Source organism: Elgaria multicarinata, chromosome 3, assembly GCF_023053635.1.
Source record: "Elgaria multicarinata webbii isolate HBS135686 ecotype San Diego chromosome 3, rElgMul1.1.pri, whole genome shotgun sequence".
NCBI lineage: Eukaryota > Metazoa > Chordata > Lepidosauria > Squamata > Anguidae > Elgaria > Elgaria multicarinata.
This window is the reverse complement of record NC_086173.1, coordinates 10,551,921-10,576,941: the sequence shown is the minus strand read 5'-3', so window position 1 is coordinate 10,576,941 and position 25,021 is coordinate 10,551,921. Positions and strand designations below refer to the sequence as shown.

General features: G+C 43.5%; 1 protein-coding gene across 4 annotated transcripts in view; it reads left to right on the top strand.

Annotated features, from left to right (window-relative positions):
* HDAC7 (histone deacetylase 7) overlaps positions 1–25,021 on the top strand; it is a 266,746-nt gene that overhangs the window by 188,137 nt on the left and 53,588 nt on the right. For all 4 annotated transcript variants that reach the window (XM_063119277.1, XM_063119279.1, XM_063119276.1 and 1 more), the window contains 7 exons: positions 3,505–3,607; positions 9,375–9,490; positions 11,503–11,625; positions 12,906–13,015; positions 20,386–20,508; positions 21,765–21,939; positions 24,610–24,818. In XM_063119277.1, coding sequence (XP_062975347.1) covers positions 3,505–3,607; positions 9,375–9,490; positions 11,503–11,625; positions 12,906–13,015; positions 20,386–20,508; positions 21,765–21,939; positions 24,610–24,818 — 959 coding nt within the window. The remainder of the gene's footprint in view (positions 1–3,504; positions 3,608–9,374; positions 9,491–11,502; positions 11,626–12,905; positions 13,016–20,385; positions 20,509–21,764; positions 21,940–24,609; positions 24,819–25,021) is intronic.

The following is a 25,021-nucleotide window of genomic DNA, read 5'->3' as shown; positions in this document are numbered from 1 at the left end:
GGCCTAGCCTGGCCACATTACTTGTTAAAAGGTCCCAGGTGTCCTTGTGTAGATCACAAGCTGAATGTGAGCCAGCAGTGCTGCTGAAACAGTAAATGCAGTTCAGGCTATCTGAACAGGAGTATAGTATCCCAATAGAGCAAGAAAAGTAATTGTTCCCACCCTATTCTATGCTGCTCAGACAACATCTAGAGTAGTGTGTCCAGTCCTGGGTGCCACATTTTAGGACGGAATGAATAAACAAGAGCACATCCAGAGTAGGAATGTTGGCGAAATCCTCAATGGGATCAAATGAGTTTTGATTACTATGAATCCGACCCACAGAATCTGCAGTGGGCTGGCTTTTCCCAAGTCGCATGGATTTGTGGACTTGTTAACTTTCTGGAATTTTATGTAAATTTAGTTGTAGAAAACGTACGTAATGAAATAAAATGTAAAAACTCCACTGAAAATGTGCATTTCCCCATGAAAATACACTTTTTGAGAAGATTTGTGCATTTGGGGAAGGGGGGGGATTTGTGCATTTTTGCAAGTGTGAATTTGCACAAATTCAAATCTGTAAACTTGAGAAATTGGGGGAAATCACAGTCCATGAAATGTAGACGGAGTGGATTTTACAAAATCTGTACATCCCTAGTCCAGAAGGTAGACATGATAGCTGTCTTCAAATATCTGATAGGCTGTTATGTAGAAGATGAAGTGGGGCATTTTCTGAACTAATTGGTGGAAATTGCAAGGAAGCAGATTTCAACTAAATGTCAGGAAAAGTTTCCTAACAGTAAGAGCTTTTTAACAGGGGAAGGGATAGCTTCCAGAGGTAGTGCACTCTTCTTCGCTGAAGGTACTTAAGCAGACACTTGACAGCCATTTGTCAGGGATGCTATAGTTGCATGATTCCTGCAGTGATCAGGGAGTTGAACTAGATGGCCTTCAAGGCCCCTTCCAACTCTCCATAATTATATAGTACAGAAAGAAAGATGCCAACGTCACTTTGTTGGTCAAAGTGTTGGTCATTACCTTTAAAGCCCTACATGGTTTGGGTCCAGGTTACCTGCTGGATCGCCTTCTCCCATACTGTCCGCCCCGCACACTCAGGTCCTCTGGGAAGAACTTACTTCAGTCAGCCAAAAGTAGGCTGACATCTGTTACCCAGAGAACCTTTTCTTCTGTTGCCCCCAGATTGTGGAACGGCCTGCCAGAAGAGGCCAAAGATCCATGGGAGAGGCAGGTAATAAATAAATAAATAAATAAATAAAATTATTATTATTATTATTATTATTATTATTATTATTATTATTATTATTTAAGCTCACTTACAGTAACTAGGCTGAAGACAGGAAGTTACATATCACTTGATGAACAGTTGAACATGGTCTGGGAAATTGAAAGGTTGACAAAAGAAAAACACACACCTTTGTTACATAAAACTGAAAGAAAAGCCCCTTTACAGCCAATTGAAACCCATTTTACCACTTCCTGTAATGAGAGATTCAATGCAAATTATGATATTAACCTCATGAGTCATAGAAATTTTTGGCTAAGAAACAACATTTCGTATAAGTACTGAATTTGTTGTGGAAGGTTTTGTCGTTGTTTCTTAGGTCTCTGCTGAGATTTTATGACATGTTAATAGAATAGGTCACAGAAGAAGTAGATGGGGAGACATACATTAATTTGAAGTATCAGTGGGCCTGTTCAAACAACATGCTAAGTCATGGTTAGGCCACTAACCCTTTTGCGATAAATGGTTAGTGTGCATGTTTAAACCGTGGTTATGTTGCCATCATGGTTAGGAATTGGTTCACAAGACACGCTAAGTCATGCTTCGTGTGACACACTACATCATCATGTTTAGCTTAACCACCGTGGCTTAGTGTATCATCTGAACAGGGCCAACCTCTTTGAACCAAGGATGGCAGACTTACTCTTTTTGTGAATGACTTCTGTATCAAGCAGAGCTGCAACGTTGCAAGTGCTACGGGATGGTTTTGGTGTTTTTAAAAATATATAAATATCCAAAATATCATTTAAAAACAAACAAACAAACATATATGCCAGTCATGCTCACAATAACCCCCGAGCTAGGCAAGTAATATTCCCATTTTACAGATGCAGGATAGATGGCCCTTCGATCACCCAGGTAGTCCGTAGCTAAGAAGACTGTCGACTTAAGTCTCCCTGGTCCAAGCTAATGCTTTCATCCATCACATAAGCTTGCTGGCTGCTGGTTGTGTCATGATGCAGCCCATGTATTGCTCCATTGGCCTTAATCCTGACAGGCTTATGCACACTCACACTCACTCACACACACACACACACACACACACACATGCGTACACATATATCCTTGGGCATCAGAGGAGGACAGTTCAAAGATTTGCTCAGTGATACATGCCTGGGAATTCCCTGCAGCCGCTTCCCACGCCTGACAGCACCTTAAAAATGATATTGCTGCCAAACAGCACAGCACAGCGCAGCTCAAGTGGCAAGATGTTCCTCGGGGAGACATTGGGTTGCATCTGATGTGAGTCTAGCCTGACTCCCATTCGTTTCAATGGGTCTCCTCTAAGTAGGACTAACATTGCCTAAAACCCCTCTCTCCCCCCCCCCCCCAGTAAGGATGACTTCATCCAAGCCCAGAATGTGGGTTCCCCCTCCTCCCATTTAGAATGTTAAGGAATGTAAAAGTGTTCCAAGTCCACAACAAGTTGGCGTCCTCGACTCTTTGATGTCGTATTTATTTATTTATTTATTTATTACATTTATATCCCACCTTTTCTCCTCCAGGAACCCAAGGCACAGCATACATAATCCTCCTCCTCTCCATTTTTATATCCTCACAACAACAACCCTGTGAGGTAGGTTGGGCTGAGAGTCACTGACTGGCCCAAAGACACCCAATGGGTTTCCATGGCCAAGTGGGGTCTAGAACCCAGATCTCCCGACTCTCAGTCTGGTACTCTAACCACTACACCACACTGGCTGTTATAGGTGTCCTTAAGGAGAAGCAGCAGGCCCTGCTGTCTTACTGTGTCTCTCGGTAACCAACTCTCTTTGGAATCGTGAGGATCAAAGCAGGGAAGCTCCTGCAAATACCTGGAACTCTTTCCCTTCCTTCATTATGATGCGGCACATAGCTCTGTCTGCAGCTCCATCTCATAGTGCCACACGCTCAGCCCACCTGGAGCCGTATGAAGGGACAGCTGAGGTTGATGAGAAACTTGCCCCTTATTATTTCAAGCCCCACAGCAGGGGGTGGAGGAATTTCCTTATGGGGAAAGGCTAAAGCATTTGGATCTTCTTGGTTTAGGGCAACGTTCCTCAAGCTGATGCCCTCAAGATATTTTGGACTTCAACTTCTATCAGCCCCTGCCAGCATGGCCAATGGCTAGAGCTGCTTGGAGTTGTACTCCAAAACACCTGGAGGGCACCGGGTTGCATATCCGTGATTTCAGGTGGGGACACGATGGACATTCTCAACCAGCTGCTGTTTTTGCCCCACAGGTGCTGTAGCGAGTATGGTCGTGAAGCAGAAATTGGCGGAGGTCATCCTGAAGAAACAGCAGGCCGCTCTGGAAAGGACCAACGCTCCCGTCATGCCGTACAGGTGATCTGGTTTATAGCCACATGTTTGCAAATAGCCGCCTTGAGCACAATTTTGGGCAGAAAGGCAGGGTTTGAATAAATTAAAATGAATAAGAATGCATGAATTAGAATGAATCAAAATACATGCACGCTGTTTGTGCCCTATGCACTGGACCTCAGTTCATAAACCAGCCCTCCCCAACCTGGCACCCTACTGATGGTTTGTACTAAAACTCCCATGTTTCCTGGGGATGATGGGACTTCTAGTCTAACACCCCAGGAGGGCGCCGGGTTCGGGGAGGCTGCCCTTAAAAACTGAGTCCATGGGATGTGAAACAGGGGTGGCTCTCCTGCTGGTTGGGTTGATTTTAAACCATGGATTGTACTCGGGTTTATTGGCTTGACTTGCACCTTTCGGCATTCTCATGCTTTATGCTACATGCCCGCATCTGTACTGTGAACGTAAAGCCTCCTTCTTTAACTTCTGTGAACGTAAAGCCTCCTCCAGAGCATCTGGATTAAAATAAATGGGGCTAGGAATAAAAAGAATATGATAATCGGAGTCTACTACCGACCACCCAATCAAGGAGAAGACGAGGACGAAACTTTTGAGAAACAAATTGTCAGTGTTTCAAGGAAGTGTGATGTAGTAGTGATGGGGGACTTCAATTACCCTGATATCTGTTGGGAGACCAATCCTGCCAAAAGCGGCCCTTCCAAGAAATTCCTGACATGTATGGGTGATAACTTTCTCCTACAGAAAGTGGTGGAAGGAACTAGAGGATCGGCAATCCTTGACTTGTTATTGACCAATAGGGATGACTTAGTGGATAAAGTGGCAGTTACGGGAACTCTGGGGGAAAGTGACCACGTCATACTTGAATTCTTGATTATGAAGGAGACAAAAGTCGAGCGTAGCCATACACGTACTCTGGATTTTAGGAAAGCTGATTTTAATAAACTCAGAACTATAATAAGTAAGGTCCCGTGGCAAGGGAGCCTAATGAGAAAAGGAGTGCAGGATGGGTGGGAGTATTTAAAAAATGAAATTTTAAAGGCACAGTTACAAACAATTCCAACAAGGAGAAAAGATAGAAGACAACAGAGGAAACCAATGTGGCTCCACAAAAAGCTTAGAGGTGACCTGAAAACAAAAAGGGATACATATAGGAAGTGGAAGGAAGGCCAGGCTACAAAAGAAGAGTACAGACAAGTGGCGCAGAAGTGCCGAAATGGCGTCAGGAAGGCTAAAGCTGTGAATGAGCTGAGATTAGCTAAAAGCAATAAAAAGGCTTTCTTCAGATACGTGAGTAGTAAAAGACAGAGGAAAGAAATGGTGGTTCAACTGCTTAATGAGGATGGCAAATTGATAACAGACAACAAAGAAAAGGCTGAAGTGCTCAATTCCTACTTTGCCTCAGTCTTCTCCCAAAAGCGGGTCTATGACCCCCCTGGAAAAAGTGAAGCAGAAGTTGAGGGGGCAGGATTGCAGTTTGAGATTGATAAACAAATGGTCAAAGAACACCTAATTTCCTTGAATGAGTTTAAATCTCCAGGGCCCGATGAACTGCATCCTAGAGTAATGAAGGAGCTCAGAACCTTTGTCTATTATCTTTGCAAAATCCTGGAAGACGGGTGAGGTGCCGGACGACTGGAGGAGGGCTAACATTGTCCCTATCTTCAAAAAGGGCAAAAAGGAGGAACCTGGGAACTACAGACCAGTCAGTCTGACATCCATCCCTGGGAAAATTCTGGAGCAGATTATTATTATTATTATTATTATTATTATTATTATTATTATTATTATTATTATTTATTTATTTATTTATTTATATATTTAGCACCATCAATGTACATGATGTATAAAGAAGTCAATCTGTAAACACCTTGAAATCAATGCAGTGATTACTAGAAGCCAACATGGATTTGTCAGGAACAAATCCTGTCAGACTAATTTGATCTCATTTTTTGATAGGATAACCTCCCTTGTGGACTGTGGGAATGCTGTAGACGTCATATATCTTGACTTCAGCAAAGCTTTTGACAAAGTACCACATGACATTCTGATTAACAAACTAGCTAAAAGTGGGCTAGATGGAACAACTATTAGGTGGATCCACAGTTGGCTACAGAATCGGACTCAAAGAGTACTTATCAATGGAAACTTCTCAAACTGGGGAGAGGCAACGAGTGGGGTGCCGCAGGGCTCAGTCCTGGGCCCAGTGCTCTTCAACATTTTTATTAATGATTTGGACGAGGAGGTGCAGGGAACGCTGATCAAATTTGCAGATGACACAAAATTGGGTGGGATAGCTAATACCCTGGAAGACAGAAACAAACTTCAAAGTGATCTTGATAGGCTGGAGTGCTGGGCTGTAAACAACAGAATGAAATTTAATAGGAATAAATGCCAAGTTCTACATTTAGGGAATAGAAACCAAATGCACAGTTACAAGATGGGGGACACTTGGCTCAGCAATATTACAAACGAGAAAGATCTTGGAATTGTTGTAGATCACAAGCTGAATATGAGCCAACAGTGCAATATGGCTGCAAGAAAGGCAAATGCTATTTTGGGCTGCATTAATAGAAGTATAGCTTCCAAATCACGTGAGGTACTGGTTCCTCTCTATTCGGCCCTGGTTAGACCTCATCTAGAGTATTGTGTGCAGTTCTGGGCTCCACAATTCAAGAAGGACGCAGACAAGCTGGAGCGTGTTCAGAAGAGGGCAACCAGGATGATCAGAGGTCTAGAAACAAAGCCCTATGAAGAGAGACTGAAAGAACTGGGCATGTTTAGCCTGGAGAAGAGAAGATTGAGGGGAGACATGATAGCACTCTTCAAATCCTTAAAAGGTTGTCACACAGAGGAGGGCCAGGATCTCTTCTCGATCCTCCCAGAGTGCAGGACACGGAATAACGGGCTCAAGTTAAAGGAAGCCAGATTCCGGCTGGACATCAGGAAAAACTTCCTGACGGTTAGAGCAGTGCGACGGTGGAATCAGTTACCTAGGGAGGTTGTGGGCTCTCCCACACTAGAGGCATTCAAGAGGCAGCTGGACAACCATCTGTCAGGGATGCTTTAGGGTGGATTCCTGCATTGAGCAGGGGTTGGACTCGATGGCCTTGTAGGCCCCTTCCAACTCTGCTATTCTATGATTCTATGATTCTGTTGGGATGTACATTGTGAGTGAACGCAACCCTATCCATCCCGACCCTTGAGTAAAGCGGAAACCGATTTCCAAGTCAGCATGCATTGGGTTGCACTTCACGTCTTTCTTTCTTTCTTTTTTTAAGAGGTATTTTTATACACCCTGTAATCCGCTGCCTTCTAGATTCCGTGGGTGTTCACTGGGCGAGGAAACCTGAGCCAGTGAACGCCCCTGGGAACTTGATTTGCATGTCTAGCATTTGCACCTCCGGCACTCTGGCCTCTTGCAGCCCGTCCCATTTCTGTACCTGTGTCATACAGGTGAGGTGGCCACACCTCCAGTCACCAGTTTTCACCTCCCTTTGCTAGAGCCATTGCATATGGTATTCATGGTGGTATTGTAAAAGAGGAACCCACCGTATCCATACAAACACACTATGAGCGGCTTTCATTTCGTGTTGCCATGAGCCTTTATGGAAAAAAGTGCTTCTCATCCTCCTGGCCAGGACTGTTAGGTATTATCCTCACATTGGAAGCATTTTTAAAAAGTTATTGTGTTAAAAGGCTGGAGGCAGTTCTTGTAGCCTTCCCTAGCGTATGTGTTGGACTACAATTCCCATCATCCCTGGAGGGTGCCAGGTTGGGAAGCCTGCTGTAGAGGGTGATGCGTAACAGGATTCAGTAGCTACAAACAACAGTAATACTTCAGCTATGGTTCTCTGTACAAGAGTCAAGAATGTTTAACTCAGTGCGACTTAATCCTGAGTAATGTGTACTGGATCGGGCTGCATATATTCCTATAACGCAGGGGTGGAGAATATTGTTTTATTATGCTTTTAATTTTTGTGAACCACCCAGAGAGCTTCGGCTATTGGGCGGTATAAAAATGTAATAAATAAATAAATAAATAAAATAAGCCCCCCCCTGAAACCCCCCTCCCAATTTTACTGGCCACACCCCCATTCTGCTGACCATCCATCTTTTCCCAGCTTTTTTGCAGGCTTCCTCCCATTCTAAAAGGCTGAAATGACTTCCCTAAAGCCTAGTTACTGGGAATAAGAGTTTTAGGGCACAATATGCTGGTATTTTTGGCTCCACCCCTTTTGCCTTCAGCCCTGCCCATCATAATTACACTTTTCCTAAGTGCTCAAAGCATGTCACAAACATCCTTTCAGCTGGCCTGAACAACAATCCTGTAAGGTAGGCTGTCATATCCTAATTAGCACTGCAGGGCTGAAGTGGACAGATAGTGGTATGGAGAAAGACAGTGGCCCCATTCAGAAGACACCTTAAACCACAGCTTTTACCACAGTAGTTAAGACAGAAAGCCAGGCTGTGTTCAGAAGACACCTTAAACCATGGCTTTAACCACGGTGAATAAAGCTTTTTGCCTTAGTCACTGTGGTTAATGGTTTAAAGTGTCTTCTGAACACAGCCTGGCTTTCTGGCTTAACCACCTTGGTTAAAGCCATGGTTTAAGGTGTCTTCTGAACACGGCCTGGCTTTCTGGCTTAACTACCATGGTTAAAGCTGTGGTTTAAGATTCTTCTGAACAGGGCCACTGATTCTAAAGAAAGTGGTATGAAGAGGTACTGTTGCTCATGATGTGTCTATGATGAACAACAGTACCTCTTCATACCACTTTCTTCTGAACTATTCTTTTGTCTCACTGTCTTCTCCAGGGAAACATGTCTGGCAGGTTTTCTGGAGGTGGGGGGAACACCACCACCCACACCTACAAGACCTGTTTACTCCCCAAACAGAGTCCTACAATGTAAGCCAAGTTTTTCACAAAGGGATGATGTCATAATTAGAGAGAAAGCTGGAAAAAAACCTATGTTCCATTAATTTGTTCTTTCATCCTGTAGTGTAATGACATTACCTCTAAAGGTTTTTTAAGTTGGGGATCGGAGAGATTTTGGTGTGGAATTAAAAATTATGCTTGCGTGAAAATCCATAGACCTGTATCTCAAGTGAGCCTAATAAAACTGATCCATTAATCACGTCTGAAGACATAAACCAGCCCATTTGGACATCGCAAATTTGTTCTGAAGTACAACGTTCTAACCCAGACTTCCCCAAACTGGTGCCTCCAGCTGTATTGGACTTCATCTCCCATCATCTCCAGGCAGCATGGCTAATGATCGGGAATGCTGGGAATTGTAGTCTAAAATATGGGCAGACGGAGGTGGTTGTAAGCCATTAGTAATAAGATTTATTTCAGTGGTCACTTCTTTGCTGTAGATCTGGAGACAGGGGGGAAATACCTTCTTTCCGTTCATGCAGTGTCCTTTCACAGCCTGATTCTACAACAGTAACATCCACTGTTCATGGATCAATGGCAGTTTGTGGATGAACTTTGGGGAGAGGCTGTGGCTCAGTAGTAGGTGCGTTATGTGCGTAATGTCACAGGTTCAACTCCTGGCATCTCCAGTTAAAAGGGATATAGATACCTTTACAAATAAATGCACAATGCCATCTTTGACCCCATGAATGATTGTCTTGTCTCCAGCTGTAGTTCACAGCGGAGGTCAGATCTGAACAGGAGACTTCCCTGGCTCACAGCTCGTGCCCTCCACTGTTATGCAGAGCCAGCCAGAAATGTCAAGAGCACATCTCTTTCTCCTCCTTCATCCAGGTCTTTTGAGCCGATGGAACATGAAGGCGCAGCCAACCCTTTGCTTCCCAGTTTCTTTCCAGCGGTCTCCAACAGCTCTGGGGATTCTCCAGAGCACTTTCCACTACGGAAAACAGGTGAGGGAGCAGAACTAGGGGTGGGCAAATGACTGTCTCGGAGTGGGGTGGGGAAAACACACCCTCGCTGCTCTTGCACCGATAGCAGCAGCTCGGTCTGGTTGGCAGAGATCACCTGGTGAAGCTTTCCATGGCATAAACTGCATCAACAGCTTCTGTCTGCATCTCAAAGTGCCACTATGGCTGCTGCGTTGATCAGGCAGGAAGCAGTGAAGAGATTCTAGCTGGTGTGGAAGGACGGAAAAATCCAGGGTGAGAGCCTCTGGGCACTTAGGGTTGCTTGAGCACCACCAGTAGTTCTCATGCAATTTGCTGCTGTCGTGCACACAGGTCACAGCAGAGGCAGTGTTGGGAAGCAGGGCCCGCTCCATCAGCTCTTCTGAGAGATCAGCTCCATTTGGCTCTTCCTCTCCCCCAACTGTTGCCAGTTCAGCTGGTCATCATAAGAACTACAGTGTCATTTTTAAGCATTAGTGCCTGAGGTTGCTCTATTTCCTCTTCCCTCCTCACCCCTTTTTTCCTTTTGTGTCATGCCTTTTCAATTGTAAACCTGTTGGCAGTGTCTTCTCCCCCCCCCCCTTTTTATGCCACTCTAGGAGCCTTTTTGGCCGAAGAGTGGGAGTAAACAAATATATATATAATAAAATAATAATGATACAGGGGGTACAATGTTTGTTCCATGTTTTATCCTCACTCAAGACTGTGCTGCTCTTTAAGGCAGAAAGGAGAGCTCAGGGGTAAGGCACACGCTTTGCATGAAGGAGACCTATAGTTCAATTCCCAACTCTGGCAAGCAAAAAGGTTCTCAGGTAGCCCGGCTCAGAAGGGCCTCTGTCTGAGACCTTGGAGAGATGCTATCAGTTGTGCTAGATGGAACTAGGTTAGATGGGCCACTAATCTGACTTGATACAAGGCGGCTTCGTATAGTAAGATCCATTACAGGTGTTTTCAATGATAGGTGGGCACACACCCTTGTATCTTGCAGTGTTCTGATTGGAACATCTTTAATTTGGGCGATGGAAGAGGACAGGAAGAGTATGGGTGAATTCCCTAGCGTTATACAGGTCTAATGGTACAAATAATAATAATAATAATAATAATAATAATAATAATAATAATTCAATTATTATTGTTATTCAATCTTTCCGAGAAGAGGAACAAGAATGGGTATAAAGATGGAAATGGAAATGTCACTATTGTGCCGATGTTTGCTTGTCTTGTTTATTTAAAATATTTCTAGGCTGTCTTTCAGGACAAAACTTCTCCCAAGGAGGCTTGCAGGATAAAGTTCTATATTGAGGGATGGGGGGGAGGGGGGAAGCAGCCAAAAATTAAATTAAATTAAAATAATCAAGTTCCCACAATAAAACATCTACGCTAGACATCTGAAACCCAATTGCAGCTAAAAACCCAGAACAGTACCATAAAATACAGTATAACCGGGAAAAGGCCAGAGAAAACAGGCAAGTTGTCAGGACTTGCAATGATGGGACCTGACAGCTGTCAGTTATTTAGTTTATGATTCTACTTTCAATTTATTTTTGCTGCCTTGGAGGTTTGGATTTTCTGCTTCCAGCACTAACAAGGATCCATCTGTATTGGCTGACCTCGGGCCACCGATCCTGCATCTGCCCCAAATTGGGCAGCAGGGAGGAGGGAAGAGTTGTAGCAAACAGTCCCAGGTTCCGTGCCTGGCATTGTAAGGCAAAGCTGGGCATGGCACCGACATCAAAGCCAAGAGAAGAGATGCTGCCCAGCAGTTGACAATATTGAGCTAGATGGACCCATGATCTGACTCCATATAAGGCAGCGTCCTCTGTTCCTGTGACCTTGCCACACCAGAGTAAAAGATGTGCTATCGTCAGTGCTGAGCTGACACTCGCTGACCTGTGGGGCCCAGATCCCCAGAGGATCCAAGCGCCTGCTGCCGGAAAAAGCTTGGCTGAGCTGGGTGGACATTCGCTCTGGCCCACAGAGCAGCTCTCAGGTTCTTCTCTCTGTGTTTGTTTCAGCCTCGGAGCCCAACCTAAAGCTGCGCTATAAGGTAAAGAAGGCCGGCGAGCGGCGCAAGAACCCGCTGACCCGCAAGGAGAGCGCCCCCCCTTCCTTGAAGAGGCGTCCAGCGGAAGCCATTGGTGAGAGGAAGACTGTGAAAGGGGGTTTGGAGACAAGGGGCAGCCCTCCCCCACTCTATGCGTGTTGGACTACAACACCCATCATCCACAGGCAGCGTGATGGGAGATGTAGTCTAAGACATGTGGAGGGTCCTAGGTTGGGGAAGATTGCTCGAGAATACCCATTGCGTCCAGATAAATGTTCCAGATGTTTTCTAATTCAGGCATTTGGTCATCATTGGGAATGTGATGGAGGTGGTGGTGGTGGGAGGGGACTTGGCTTGGGCTGCGGCTGAGCTGAAGCAAGGTTGTTTGAGATCAAGCTCGAATTAACTCGCTGGATCCTGAACAGGAGCACCCCACATTCCCACTATCTAGGCTGTATCTAAGATGTACTTTGGTGGTCCTCTAGGTCACATCTCCACCGAGTGGGTACATCTGGGGTGTCGAATCTCAGTGCTGCAGGCCAAATGTGCCCTGCCTAGGTTCCAAATCTGGCCATTTGGACTTCCCCAGAAAGCCACACTCCCTTTCCTCCTGACCACTAATTGTTTGAAGGTTTCCCAGCTTTTGCATGGTTTTTGCCGTAAGCCTATATACACCACTTTCTGGGGAACATTGGTAGGAGAATGATATTTCACCTTTGTCCTGCTTGTGGGTTCCTTGTCAACAGCTGGTTGGCTGCTGTGTGAACAGAATGCTGGACTAGATGGACCCTTGGTCTTATCCAGCATGGCTTTTCCAATGTTCTTGTGTTCTAAGGTATTTCAGAACTGCAGTGCCACCACTGAGATGGCCCTGTTTTGATGGGCCATCCTCTTTCAACAAGAATATCATAGATCTGGAAAAGTTACCAGTCCTATGTACACCAGGTGCTGGGGAATATGTGTGGGAGAGTGCTCTTTCACCTGTGTCCTGCTTGTGGGTTCCTGGTCGACAGCTGTTTGGCCACTGTATGAACAGAGTTCTGGACTTGATAGTTCCTTGGTGTGGTCCAGCATGGCTCTTCTTATATTCCCCCTTCTTAAAGTTTGAAATAGTTTTCTGAGAGCTTAGTTACTGGCGGCAGGAGTGTCAAACTAAAATATGCTCGTATTTTGGCCTCACCCTCTTTTTCTTTTGACTCCCATCCACCACTGGACCGGAGCTCCCAAGAACTTCTACAGGACTGACTTGAGCTCTAAGGCTGAAACATGCTGGACACGCCCAGGTGTACCTGACCCCTATTTTCCCCCCTGTGACTTTGCTTGTGGTTGCCATCCTGTATCCAAAGCCCTGTGTGTGTTCTTTGTCCCCTGCAGATTCATCTCCCAGCAGCAGCAGCACCCCGGTGTCCGGGTGCAGTTCGCCCAATGACAGCCTGGTGCCTGAACATGGAACCCTGCCAGCAGCGCCCGGCCTTGCACAGGAGGTATGGATCCCATGAGACCACAGATGGGGGTACAAGATCCCCACCCCCACCCTAACATCTGTGATTATTTTATTTATTCATTTATTTATTACATTTATACACACACACACACACACCCAATAGCTGAAGCTCTCTGGGCGGTTTACAACAGTTAAAAACAGTGAACATTAAAAACAAATATACAAAATTTAAAACCATCAAAAGCATAAAAACAACAATATCCACTTAAAACGAACGATTCTGGGGTCAGTTAAAAGCTCAACATATGTTGTTAACTGCCTGGGAGAAGAGAAAAGTCTTGACCTGGTGCCGGAAAGAAAACAGTGTTGGTGCCGGGTGAGCCTCGTCGGGGAGAACATTCCATAATTGGGGGGCCACCACTGAAAAGGCCCTCTCCCTTGTTGCCATCCTCCAAGCTTCCCTGTATGATCAGGAAGCCAACAGTGCCTACATCAAGAACAAGCTTGAACTTAACATCTCTACTGTGGCCAGTCAAAATCACTTCTAAGCAACCAGGTTGTGGAAATGTTTGTAACCAGGAAACCAGCTGGCTTGTTTTAAGTAAGGACATCATAGATTTCATTAAAGCTGTCTTGCCCTTGCTATGCAGCCCTCTATAATTGGTGCTGGATAGTTCGGGCTCTTTCTCCTTCCTTTTCAAGATTTATTTATTAAACTTGCATCCTGGGGCTTGCAGGAGTCTCCCATCCAAGGACCTGGCCAGATCTAAACCTGTTAGCTTCAGCAGTCTCAGGTTCACCCAGAGCTATTTTGCAAATTTTAAATGCATAGCAAATGCCAAATTGCTAAGCTGTTGGGTTTCTCTCTAATGTTATCTGCTGCTGTTAGGTAAAACAAAACCAAAACATTCCAGCTGTCATTGGGAGGAAGGGCCATAGTTCAGTGGTGGAGCACATACTTTTCATGCAAAAAGTCCCAAATTCAGTCCCCGGCGTCTCCAAGTAGGGCTGGAAAAATTCCTGCCTGAATCTCCGGAGAGGCACTGCCAATGTGTAGACATAACTGAACTAGGTGGTCTGACTCTGTATAAGGCAGCTGCCTGGGTTTACATGTTATGGCTGATGGCATCATCACTTGTTGTTAGCGGCCTTGGATGCTTTTATAAGGAAGGAAGGATGAAAATGCTTAAATAAATAAATCTGGCAAACTTTTCCTGGCTTTCGGAGAACCAAACTGGTGGGAAGCGGGAGGGGCAAGGAGAACACCACTGCGACCAAATGCAAATTCACCTATGCAAAGCATAACATCGCACTGTTCCCTTTGCTAAAACTAGTTCGCTTGGGTAACACTGGGCAGGAGCTGGGCAGGAACATGGGTGGGAGGGTGCGGTTTCTCCATGACCTACTTGTTTTTTGTTTGTTTTTTAAACATTTTTATTTATTTTCTACAATACTTAAACATACACCATTACAATTAAAGAAAACAACATACTACATAAATGTTGAATAAATGTTGAATATCATAATATAATATCATAACATAACATAATCATACTCAACATAAAAGTGCACCCCCCACCTCGGGATCTCATTCCTGTTTCCAAAATCTCATACTTTCTTCTGCTGGTGGTTTCCCACTTCCCTTAGAAAGCACAAATTTTAGGAACTGTTTCCAAATTCCTTCAAAATCATTTGTTTTAGCTATACCTCTTTTCAATTTAATATTACAAGTCAGTTTATCATTAATAGCTATATCGCAAACTTCTTTATACCATTCTTCGATACAATAATCCCCTTGAATCTTCCAGTTCCTAGCTACAATCAATCATGCCGCAGTCAGCAAATTCGATATCAATTCCTTAATTTCTTTTTTACATTTAAAATCTTCAAATAGTGACAGTAATGCAACTTTTGGTGTTCGTTCTGTCTTCATTCCCACTATTTCTTCAATCTCCAAAAACACCATCTTCCACAATCTTTGTACATGTTTGCATTCCCACCACATATGTAAATACGTTCCTTTTCCCCCACAACCTCTCCAACAATTTGCTGAGTGCTGATTATTTATCTTATTCAATCTAACCGGGGTTAGGTACCACCTCCATATAATTTTAAAGTAATTCTCTTTTATTCTCACTGACATACTTCTCAACACTCTTTGTTTCCAAAGTCCCTCCCAGCTCTCTTGTCCTATTTGTACATTCAAATCTGTCTCCCAAACCAATTTTCCTGAGCTATCCGACAACCCTTTCTCCAACAATATTTTATATATTTCACTCATTAACCCTTTTGACACTGATCTTTCTCCCTTATGTTTTTCTCTTTTGACTATTAATTCCTCAAACTTCGTCAATTCTCTACATTCTCCATTTTCTCTTACCCACTTTTTGGTCCACTGTTCTAATTGCCAATAATTTAACCAAGTTAATTTATTATCTTTTAAAACCTCTTCCATATCCTCTCTTGTATTCATTTCTCTCAGCCATTCCCTTAATTTCATTTTATTTTTTCCCCTTAAAATTTTATTTAATCTACTCTTTAATTCCTCCGGGAAATTCTTTAACATTATTACTGGTGATAAAGGGGAGCTGCTCGGGAGCAACTCCCCTTTATATTTACTCCAAATTCCCCAGTGAAATCTCAAGAGCGGGTTACCTATACTTTCAACCCATTTTTTTCCTTCTTCCCTAAAAATATATATTTTCCAACTTCACCTCTATATTGCTTGTGGTTTTATCCTCCATCCAATCTATATCTCCTACTCCTATAATTGCTTCCACAATATGCCTTAACCTATTTGCTACATAATAAAGGTTAATATTTGGGAGACCCATTCCTCCCTTCTTTTGGCTTAAGTACCATTTATTCTTATTTACCCTTGCTTTCTTATCCTCATTGCAATAATTGTTTATAATATTTTGCCAACTTTTTATCTCTAATTCTGAGATTTTTATTGGTAACATCCTAAACACAAAATTAATCTTTGCTAAAATCTTCATTTTTACTAATGCTATTCTTCCAAACCAGGATAAGTTTAATCTTTTATATTTTTCCAATTTTACTAAAATCTCTTTTTTTAAGCTATTTAAATTCTCCTTCTCTAAACTCTCTAAGTTTTTTGTAATTTTAATTCCCAAGTATCTAATCTGATCCTTAACTCTCATTTCTATTCCCTTTCCTTCCCATTCCTTTTCTTCCTTTTTAGTATAGTTAAACAACATCATCTCTGATTTGGACCAATTTATTCTTAACCCAGTAATTTCCTCAAATTCTCTCAATTGCTGTTTAATTCTTTCCATCTTTCTTATTGGATTCTTTATAGTCAATAAAGTATTGTCTGCAAACATATTGAATTTTATTTTTTTCATACTACCTATTCCTTCTATCTCCCCATCATCTCTTATTGCATTCGCCAATACTTCCATAACCATTACAAACAGGACCGGCGAGAGTGGACATCCTTGTCTTGTCCCTCTGGCTAGTCGTATCTTATCCGTAACTCCGTCATTCACTACCACTACGGCTGTATTTTGAGAGTATAACTGTTCTATTATAGCTTTAAATTCATTTCCAAAACCCATTTTATTTAAAACTATCTTTAATGCCTGCCAGCTCACACAATCGAAAGCCTTAAAAATATCCAGTGCCAAAATTCCCGCCTTAATCTTAGATTTTTTTATCACCTGTATTGCGTTTAAAACTCTGCCCACTAAATTATGCATCTGTCTACCTGCTACAAATCCACATTGGTCTTCCCCTATATATTCAGCTATAAACTTATTTAACCGTTTTGCTAAAATAGTTGAAAATTTTTTAGCATCTTGATTTATTAATGAAATAGGTCTATATGAATCAGGGACAGTAAAATCTTTATCTGGTTTTGGAATTAATATTATCAATGAATGTTCCCATGATTCTGGTGTCTTCTCTCCTTCCAATATGGCGTTGTACAGCTTCAATAATTTCGGTACAAAAAACGTTTTAAAAACTTTATAATATTCCGATCCTAAGCCATCTACCCCAGGTGATTTACCCACTTTCAACTTCTCAATTACCTCTTCAACTTCTCTTTGAGTTATTACCTTTTCCATTAACTCTTTATGTTCCGTTTTTATTCCCTTCTTTATATACTTTTCTATATAATCTTCCAACTTCTTTTTTTGGGTATCTTTTCCTTTATATAATTCTTGATAGAATTCTTGAAAGATTTTTATTTTCCCCTTCATTATATGACAATAATTTCCTTGTTTATCCTTCAATATTCCTATCCCATTCCTCGCTTTTTCCTTTTGTGTGAGCCTGGCAATCAGTCTAGAATTTCTATTACAATTTTCGAAATACTCCCTTTTCATATAAAAATTTTTCTGAACTTGATCTATATTTATATTCTCTAATTCTGTTTTCTTTGCTTGTATTTCTATTAATTTATGTTTATTTTTATGCTGCCAATAATCTTTCTCCAACTCCCTAATCTCTCCCTCCAATTTTTCCTGCACTGCAAGCTGTTGCCTCCTTAAATTACACGTTTCTCTAATACAAATCCCTCTTGCTACCGCCTTCATGGTATCCCAAACAACTGCCCTTATTGTTCCCCCCTTTTCATTAATTTCCCAAGTCTCTGATAATTCCCTCTGCATTTTTTCTACCACTTTATTATATTTCAATATTTTTGTATTCATTTTCCACCTATACGCTTCCTTATAATTCTTCCTAACTGTAAACTCTAAACTTAGCAATGTGTGGTCTGTTACTTTTATTACCCCCGTTTCCATTTTACAAACCTTAGTTGCAAAATCCTTTGAAACAAATATATAGTCTATCCTGGAGTATGTATGATGAACTGGAGAATAATAAGAAAAGCCAGGATTCACCCCATTAAGTAAACGCCAACAATCCACATAATCTTTTTCTTTTACCAATTTATTCAATATAGTAATATTATTTCTCTTTTCAGCATTAGTGGGGTTTGACCTGTCCAATCTATTATCCATAACCATATTAAAATCCCCAGCTAAGATAACATACCCCTCCTTAAACTATTTCTTTAAATAATTCTGTATAAAACTCTCTATGTCTCTCATTGGGGGCATAAACATTAACTAATGTATATGCTTTGCCTTCAATTTGTCCCTTTATCATAAGATCTACCATTATCATCCTTTTTTATAGTTTCTAATATAAATCCACTTTTTTAAAAAATCAAAATAGCCACGCCATTTTTTTTAAGTGCCCAATGACTTTTCATAATAAACTAACCACTTTGTGCATATTCCATTTACTCCTTCGAACCTCTGATGTGTTTCTTGCAGCATAATAATATCAGATCCTTCTCTATTTAACATTTGTTCAATTCTCCTCCTTTTCACGACTGCCCCCAGACCTTTTACATTGAGCGTTGATACTTTTATTTTCTTATCCATATTCTACCTTTTGGTACTCCTTCCGATCCCATGTGTTCAACAACTGAAATTCACATACATAAAAACACAAAAACCATAATAACCCCTTCAAATCCCTCCCTCCCACCCAATCCCTCCCCCCACCCCCACCTCTTTCCCCCACCCCAAATCCCCATAAGTTTATCACTCCGGCCATTATCTACCCTTAGGGGAGGGGGAGGGAGGCAGTGCTCCGCCTGACCGGTAAGACTTCTCTGCTTTAACACAATTTATATATTGTTATCTCATGATCAATTTGTCAAATTTATTACATCCCAGACGCCCCTGCTTCACTTCCATTCCCACCTGCTTCATTCAAACTTGCACCATTGTACAGACCCAAGCTCTTCAGTAACTCCTTACCCTGATCCAAGGAGGTTACTCTGTGTTGCCTCCCACCATGTGTAAATCTTAAGAAAACAGGGTAACCCCAAGCATATTTTATTTTATTCTTTGTTATTATTTCAGTTATTAACTTGATGCTGTGTCTCCATTTGAGTGTTTGCTGACAAAGATCATTGTAGATTTGCACTGATTTGCCTTTATATTGTATCAGAGCCATGGACCTCAATTTCTTCATAACTTGCTCTTTTTTGTAGTAGCTGCCAAATTTCACCAGAATGTCTCTAGTTGCGCCTTTATAATTTAGTCCTCCCACTCTGTGAATCCTATCCAGGTCACAGTCCTCTAATTCCACATCAAGCATCATATCTTTAACCACTGCAGAATTACTTTTCTCAAATCTTCTCCTGGTTTTTGAACAAAGTACTTAATTCGAAGTGATGAACGTCAATTCTGGTCTTCTAATTGAATCAGCCTTAACTCATGGTCCTGGAACTGCACGTTAGAACTTTTTTCAAAAACATCTTGCCTTTTCTCCAACAGATTTACTCCAGCCTCCAATAACTTTATACTCTTGTCATTCTGAACAATCCTGTCAGCCAGCTCATCCATCCGCTTGTCTGCCCTTTCAGCATGTTGAGCCATCTTTTTAATAAGAATTTCGTTATTATCTAGCATGATGCTTTTAATTTCAGCCAAGGTGGCTGGCGCCTTGCCAGCTTTCCCCGCCATCTTAAGACCTTCCGTCTCTTTTTCACTATCAGAGCTAAGCAATTCTTCCGAAGACAGCTTTTCAAGGCGGGGGAGATTATGATTACTGGGGCGTTTACGATGAAACCAGCTAACCTTTCCCACTTTTGTTTTTGTTTTCCCAATATTCGGCATATGGCATAAATCAATTTCTTAATGTCCCGAATAGTAAACAAGACAGTCTCTCATTCCATGCCCGTAAACAGCTTTTCTCTCTCAGTACATTCTGATGGTTAAATTTATTGCCAGTAACTCGTTCTACACAGATAAGGAGTGAGATACACAGTAAATCAAGTCAGAAGTCGCTGGGAGAGATCCGGCAGTAAAAAAAAAACCACTTTAATTTTACATTCCCTCTCCACTCCGAAAATTGATTTGCAAGCCCAGAAGACGCGCTGATTTCCCCACTCCTTATATCAGTTTCACTTCCACAAAGGTCCTTATCACCATCAGTTATAATTCACAGACCTTTTCCAAAATGTTCATTAGAGATTTATGCCCTTTTAGATGAGATAATTGGATTTTTCGGCTAAGCCATCCGGCAGCCTCTGAGAAATTCTTACCCTTCCATGGCTGTCAAGTTCCGCCCCCGACCTACTTGTGGGTCCCTGGCCGACAGCTGGTGGGCCACTGTGCGAACAGAGTGCTGGATTAAATGGACCCTTGTTCTGATCCAGCATGGCTCTTCTTACGTTCTTAGTGAGTGGGCACTGTGGAAGACTTCCCAGAATCCCTTGCAACATAGCAGTACTTCTGTGGCAAACAGGCCTCAGATTTCCTTGGAGAACAGGTCAGTGTGACATGGTTTCCCCTGAAGCTCCAGTGTTTTGAAGACCACTTCAATTGGTGGATGCTCTCTCTTTCTCTCTCTTTGGTACAGATGCCACTAGCCCAGCTCCTGAGGAAGCAGGAGAGCTCCTTGGCCCATTTTGCTCTTCAGACCACTGGCTCCCTCCCAGCTCTCACCCTTGGACTTCCAGCCACGTCTGCGGCATCTGCCAGGGTATGTCTTAAAGGGACTTTGGCAAGGGGAAGGAGGCGGTGGCAGGCACTTGGAGGAGGAAGTTCCCACCCCATCCTGAAGGTTTTAGGCTTACCGACAAAAGCCTTGGGACATTTTTGCTACCTTTTTTTAAAACAGGAGATTCTTTTTGAGTTGGGCTTGAGTCTAAGACAGCCTTTCTCCAACCTGGAGCCTTCTAGATGTTTTGACTACAACTCCCATTCACCACTGACCATTGCCCATATGCTAGTTGATGGGAGTTGAAGTCCAAAATGTCTGGAGGGTGCTAGGTTGGGGACAGCTGCCCAAGGTGGCTGGAAGAGCAGCCTCAAGAGCAGACAAGCTAAGAAGACCTAGGCCAGATCTACACCAAGCAGGATATGGCGGTATGAATGCGGGATATGGTCTGTGTCAATGGGCCCCAGCAGTTGTTGGTGCACTTCAGTACCACTATAAAGCAGTAGTGTGGCTTCTGCCTTTTATATACCGCTTTCATAGTGCAATATCCTGCTTGGTGTAGATCAGGTCCTAATGAAATCCACAGCTGGAAAAAGATGACCATTTCTGGGAGTGTGGAAAGTGGCTTGAAAGGGAAGGGAGCAGCCATTTCCCATATGCTGTCCACAGCCATCTCTTTTGCCCCACTGCTGCTCTCATATTTGCCTTGCAACAGTGGTGCTCGTACTTTGAGACGGGCTCCACTGGTACAGCAAAGGTGCAGAACTTCAGGCTCCGGGGGCCAAATCCGGCCCTGCAGGGTTGCCTAGATGGTCATGCCCCTTTCCTCCAACCACCCATTGTTTCATGGTTTCCTGGCTTTTGTGCAGTTTTCCCCACCCCGTTTTAAAAGATTGAAATGTCTCTCCTGAGTCTTAGTTGCTGGCAGTGCTTTAAGCTGTAATGTTGGCTCCACCCTTTTTGCTCTTGGTCCCCACCCCTTTTGCTCCGCCCACTACTGGAATGTGGCCCAGAGAGCTTTTCTCAAATGGAATTTAGTGGTTCAACACCCTCAATGTAAAATGTGCTTTTGTGGATTGTTTTTTGTGGTTGTTTTTTCAAGATGGCCAGCAACTACCAGGCACGTGGAGGTCCACCAGAAATTGGCCTGTTGTCCACTGGTGCTGCCAACCCCTGATCTGAACCTTGACCGTTTGTGCCCAACTCACCCCCTTTTAGAGTTTGGGGGGGGGTGGAGTCAGTAGTTCAGGGGCTGGGGAAGTTACCTTTATCCACTCTCCTCAATTCTCTCTCTGCAGGGGGATGGAGATCCCAGGACGCTCTCAGGCCTTGCGCACAAGGTGCCTGTCCTGACCAGCACTCATGCGCCCGTCTTCCTGCCGACCAGCTTGGAGCAACACGAGCCCGGAAGCCCCCTCTCCTCTCGGCTCCAGCCCGTAATTATCTTGGAGCCGCACACTCCTCTGGTGACAGGTGTGTAGGGGCCCTTCATGCTGGGGAGGAGGGGAAGAGAAGAGACCTTGGCCAACCCGATATGGGAGTGCGTTCACATGGACAAAAGCCGGGACTCCTCGACGGGGTAATCGAGGGCGGAGCAAAATGGAAGAGAGATCATTAGCGCACAGCCTGATAGTTATTGTAGTGTTTGTGGTGACGGCGGGCTTCCATGCAGGAGAGCGTTACTCATAGAAGAGGGTGGTGTTGGCCAACATCACGGGAGCTCCTTCGTTCCTCGTTTCTCTAGTAATTGAGGTGGTGTTGGTTCCAGATTAACCGTGCACTGCTTCAGTACTGCTCGCCGTGCTACTGCCTGTTGGACTGAATCAGCTCTAGTTGTACCTTACACGCCAGTATTCTCCCTATCTACTGGCCCATTCTTCCATAAATGGCATCAGGCTCTCTGTACTGGTGAAATACATTCAGCAGACATTACACAGTGAGTGGTATTCAATGTTAGTCCTACTTAGGGTAGAACCTATTGAAATGATTAGTCATGATTAACTTAAGTCCCATTCATTTCAGTGGGTCTACTCTGTAGGATTACCATTGGATACTACCCAGTGACTTCAGATGACCCTGCACTGACTTTCAATCCACCAAGCCAAACACAGCCCACCAGTCAACCCCAGGGGATCTATCAACAGCCTGATGGAGTGGCCTCTTCTTCGCTTCCTGGCTGGGGACTGCATTTGGGAAATTCAAAAGGGATTTCAAGCCCAGTCAGCCGTAATACAGGGCTGGGCAGCCTGCTGCCCTCCCGATGTTTTGCAGTACAATTCCCATCAGCCTCAGCCACCATGGCCCATGGTCAGGAATCAAAACTGCAGTATTTATAATTACTTGTAGCATTTCCCAACCTTGGGTGCCCAGACGTTGTTGGACTCCAGCTCCCAACATCTTGGACCGTTTGCCATGCTGGCTGGGGAGAATGGCAGTTGTAGTCCTTCAACATATATGGAACCAAAGTTAGGGAAAGGTTAATATAAAATAATGTTAAAAGGATTCCCTGCCCCCCGCAAATAATAAAAAACTCTGCTTCCCAATTCATCATGACCTTTTTAGGGGGTCAAAAAGTTTTTAATGTATCCATTTAGATGTTTAGCAGTGCTGTATTAGACATGTATACTCAGAAGTAAATCCCACTGAGTTCAATGGGGTTTTCTCCAAGTAAGAGTGTATAGGACTGCAGTTTAAGGATATCATCCGATAAGCCTCCTTACCTGAGAGTAAGCATCTTTGGATTCAGTGGAACTTACTTCTGAGTAGACATGTATAGAATCATAGCCCTACTCTTTCTGTTTTATTGTTCTGGTGTGTGTGCGCATGTGTATCTGTGTGTGTTTTTCCATAGCTGACCTTGACTTTGAAGTTTTCTACTCCTTCCTACAATTGTCAGCAATTTTGAAGGAGCAGTGTTTAAACTATATTTTCCTGTTTTTAACTCACAAGTCTTTCATCCTTACAATGAATACTTTCCAAGAAAGAACAGACCATTTTGTTAACAATGTAGTACTAAATTAATTTAGTAATTTTGTGACTGAAACTGGACACTGGGTCGATCCAGACATAAAACTAAAATTGCTGTGCTGTCTTCAGGAGAAGAAATGGAAAACTGCATGAAACTAATTGCATTGCTGATACTTTGAGATGCAAAGTATCTCAAAACACCCCCAACCTAAATAGCCTAAATGATAATAACAATAATAATAACGACAACAACTTAGTGGGAGAACACGCCGAGCACTATGGTTTGTGGTCAGTGCTGTACCATCAACCAGCAAAGCCCATATAGAAGCAGATTTTATATATGAATTAGGTATGTTCCTAGTTTTGGGTGGGTTATTCAGTGCAGATTTTAGGGGTTTTTTCTTCCTAGTTTGGGGTCGTCTTCTTCTTCTTCCTCCTCCTCCTCCTCCTCCTCCTCCTCTTCTTCTTCTTCTTCTTCTTCTTCTTCTTCTTCTTCTTCTTCTTCTTCTCAAACTTATGAACCAGAAACATGAAAATAGAAGTACTTTCACAAAGCAATTCTTAAATTCCTTTGATGCATTGCCATAACCTGTACTGTGAGTGCAGAGGTAGGTTCCCCAGCGTTGGGCTCCCTGTCTCTCCTGATTTTTATTTTATTTCTTAATTTACATTTTTGTTTTTAACTGAGAGGCTGGCATTCTGCAGCGCCACGTGCTGCTCTCTGGTGTCATCTTTATTTGGGTTTAAAAGAGTGTTTTTGTGTTCTGGAGCTCAGACAGACTCTACCTCTTCCTTGTACTTAAGGCAAGTTTCTTTTAGTCTCGCCAGTTTGCCTTCTGGAAAATGAGTGTTTTGTGACAGAACGTGCCATCGTTTTATTAACAGGCGAGCCATCCCCCATAGCAGCCATTTTGTGAGGGCACCCACGACACTCTCAACATTCCAAATACGCCCACCGGCCCAGAACGTTGTGGCATGGCTGCTAATGTAGAGCCTGTTTTGGCTAGAAATATGCTTTGAGTTTTCTCTTTCACTCCCTCTTTTACATCCACAGCCTTTGCAAGTGGTGATATCTCCCACCCACGTTAAATCCTCCGCACCGCATGAGTGGGTTTCCTTAAGCCTCTTTGTTTTTTTCCGTTCCTGCCTTGACGCTCTTTTCTTCTCCCCTCACAGTCCCGGGGCTGGGCACCGTCCCCTTTCACTTCAGCCATTCGGTGCTTCCCCCAGAGCGACTGCCGATGTCTACGGTCCACAAGCCCTTGGGACGGACGCGCTCGGAGCCCCTGCCGTCCAGCCCCCGAGCTGTGCAGCAGCAGCTGGTCTACCAGCAGCACCAGGCCCTCTTTCTGGAGCGGCTGAAGCAGCAGACACAGCTGGGCAAGGTAAGGGAGTGTCATCATAGCCAAAACACTGCTCCTGGGCGATGCGTCTTACATTGTGTTGGCAGGGCAGGGCAGAACGGTGGATGTAATCTGGCCCATGGGGAAAACTCTGACCTGAGGGTGTAATCCAGCCTTTCGGGCATAAAAGGTTCCCCATTTGGCCTGCGAGGGATTGGGCTGGCTCTGTAGGCCCCAACCCATTC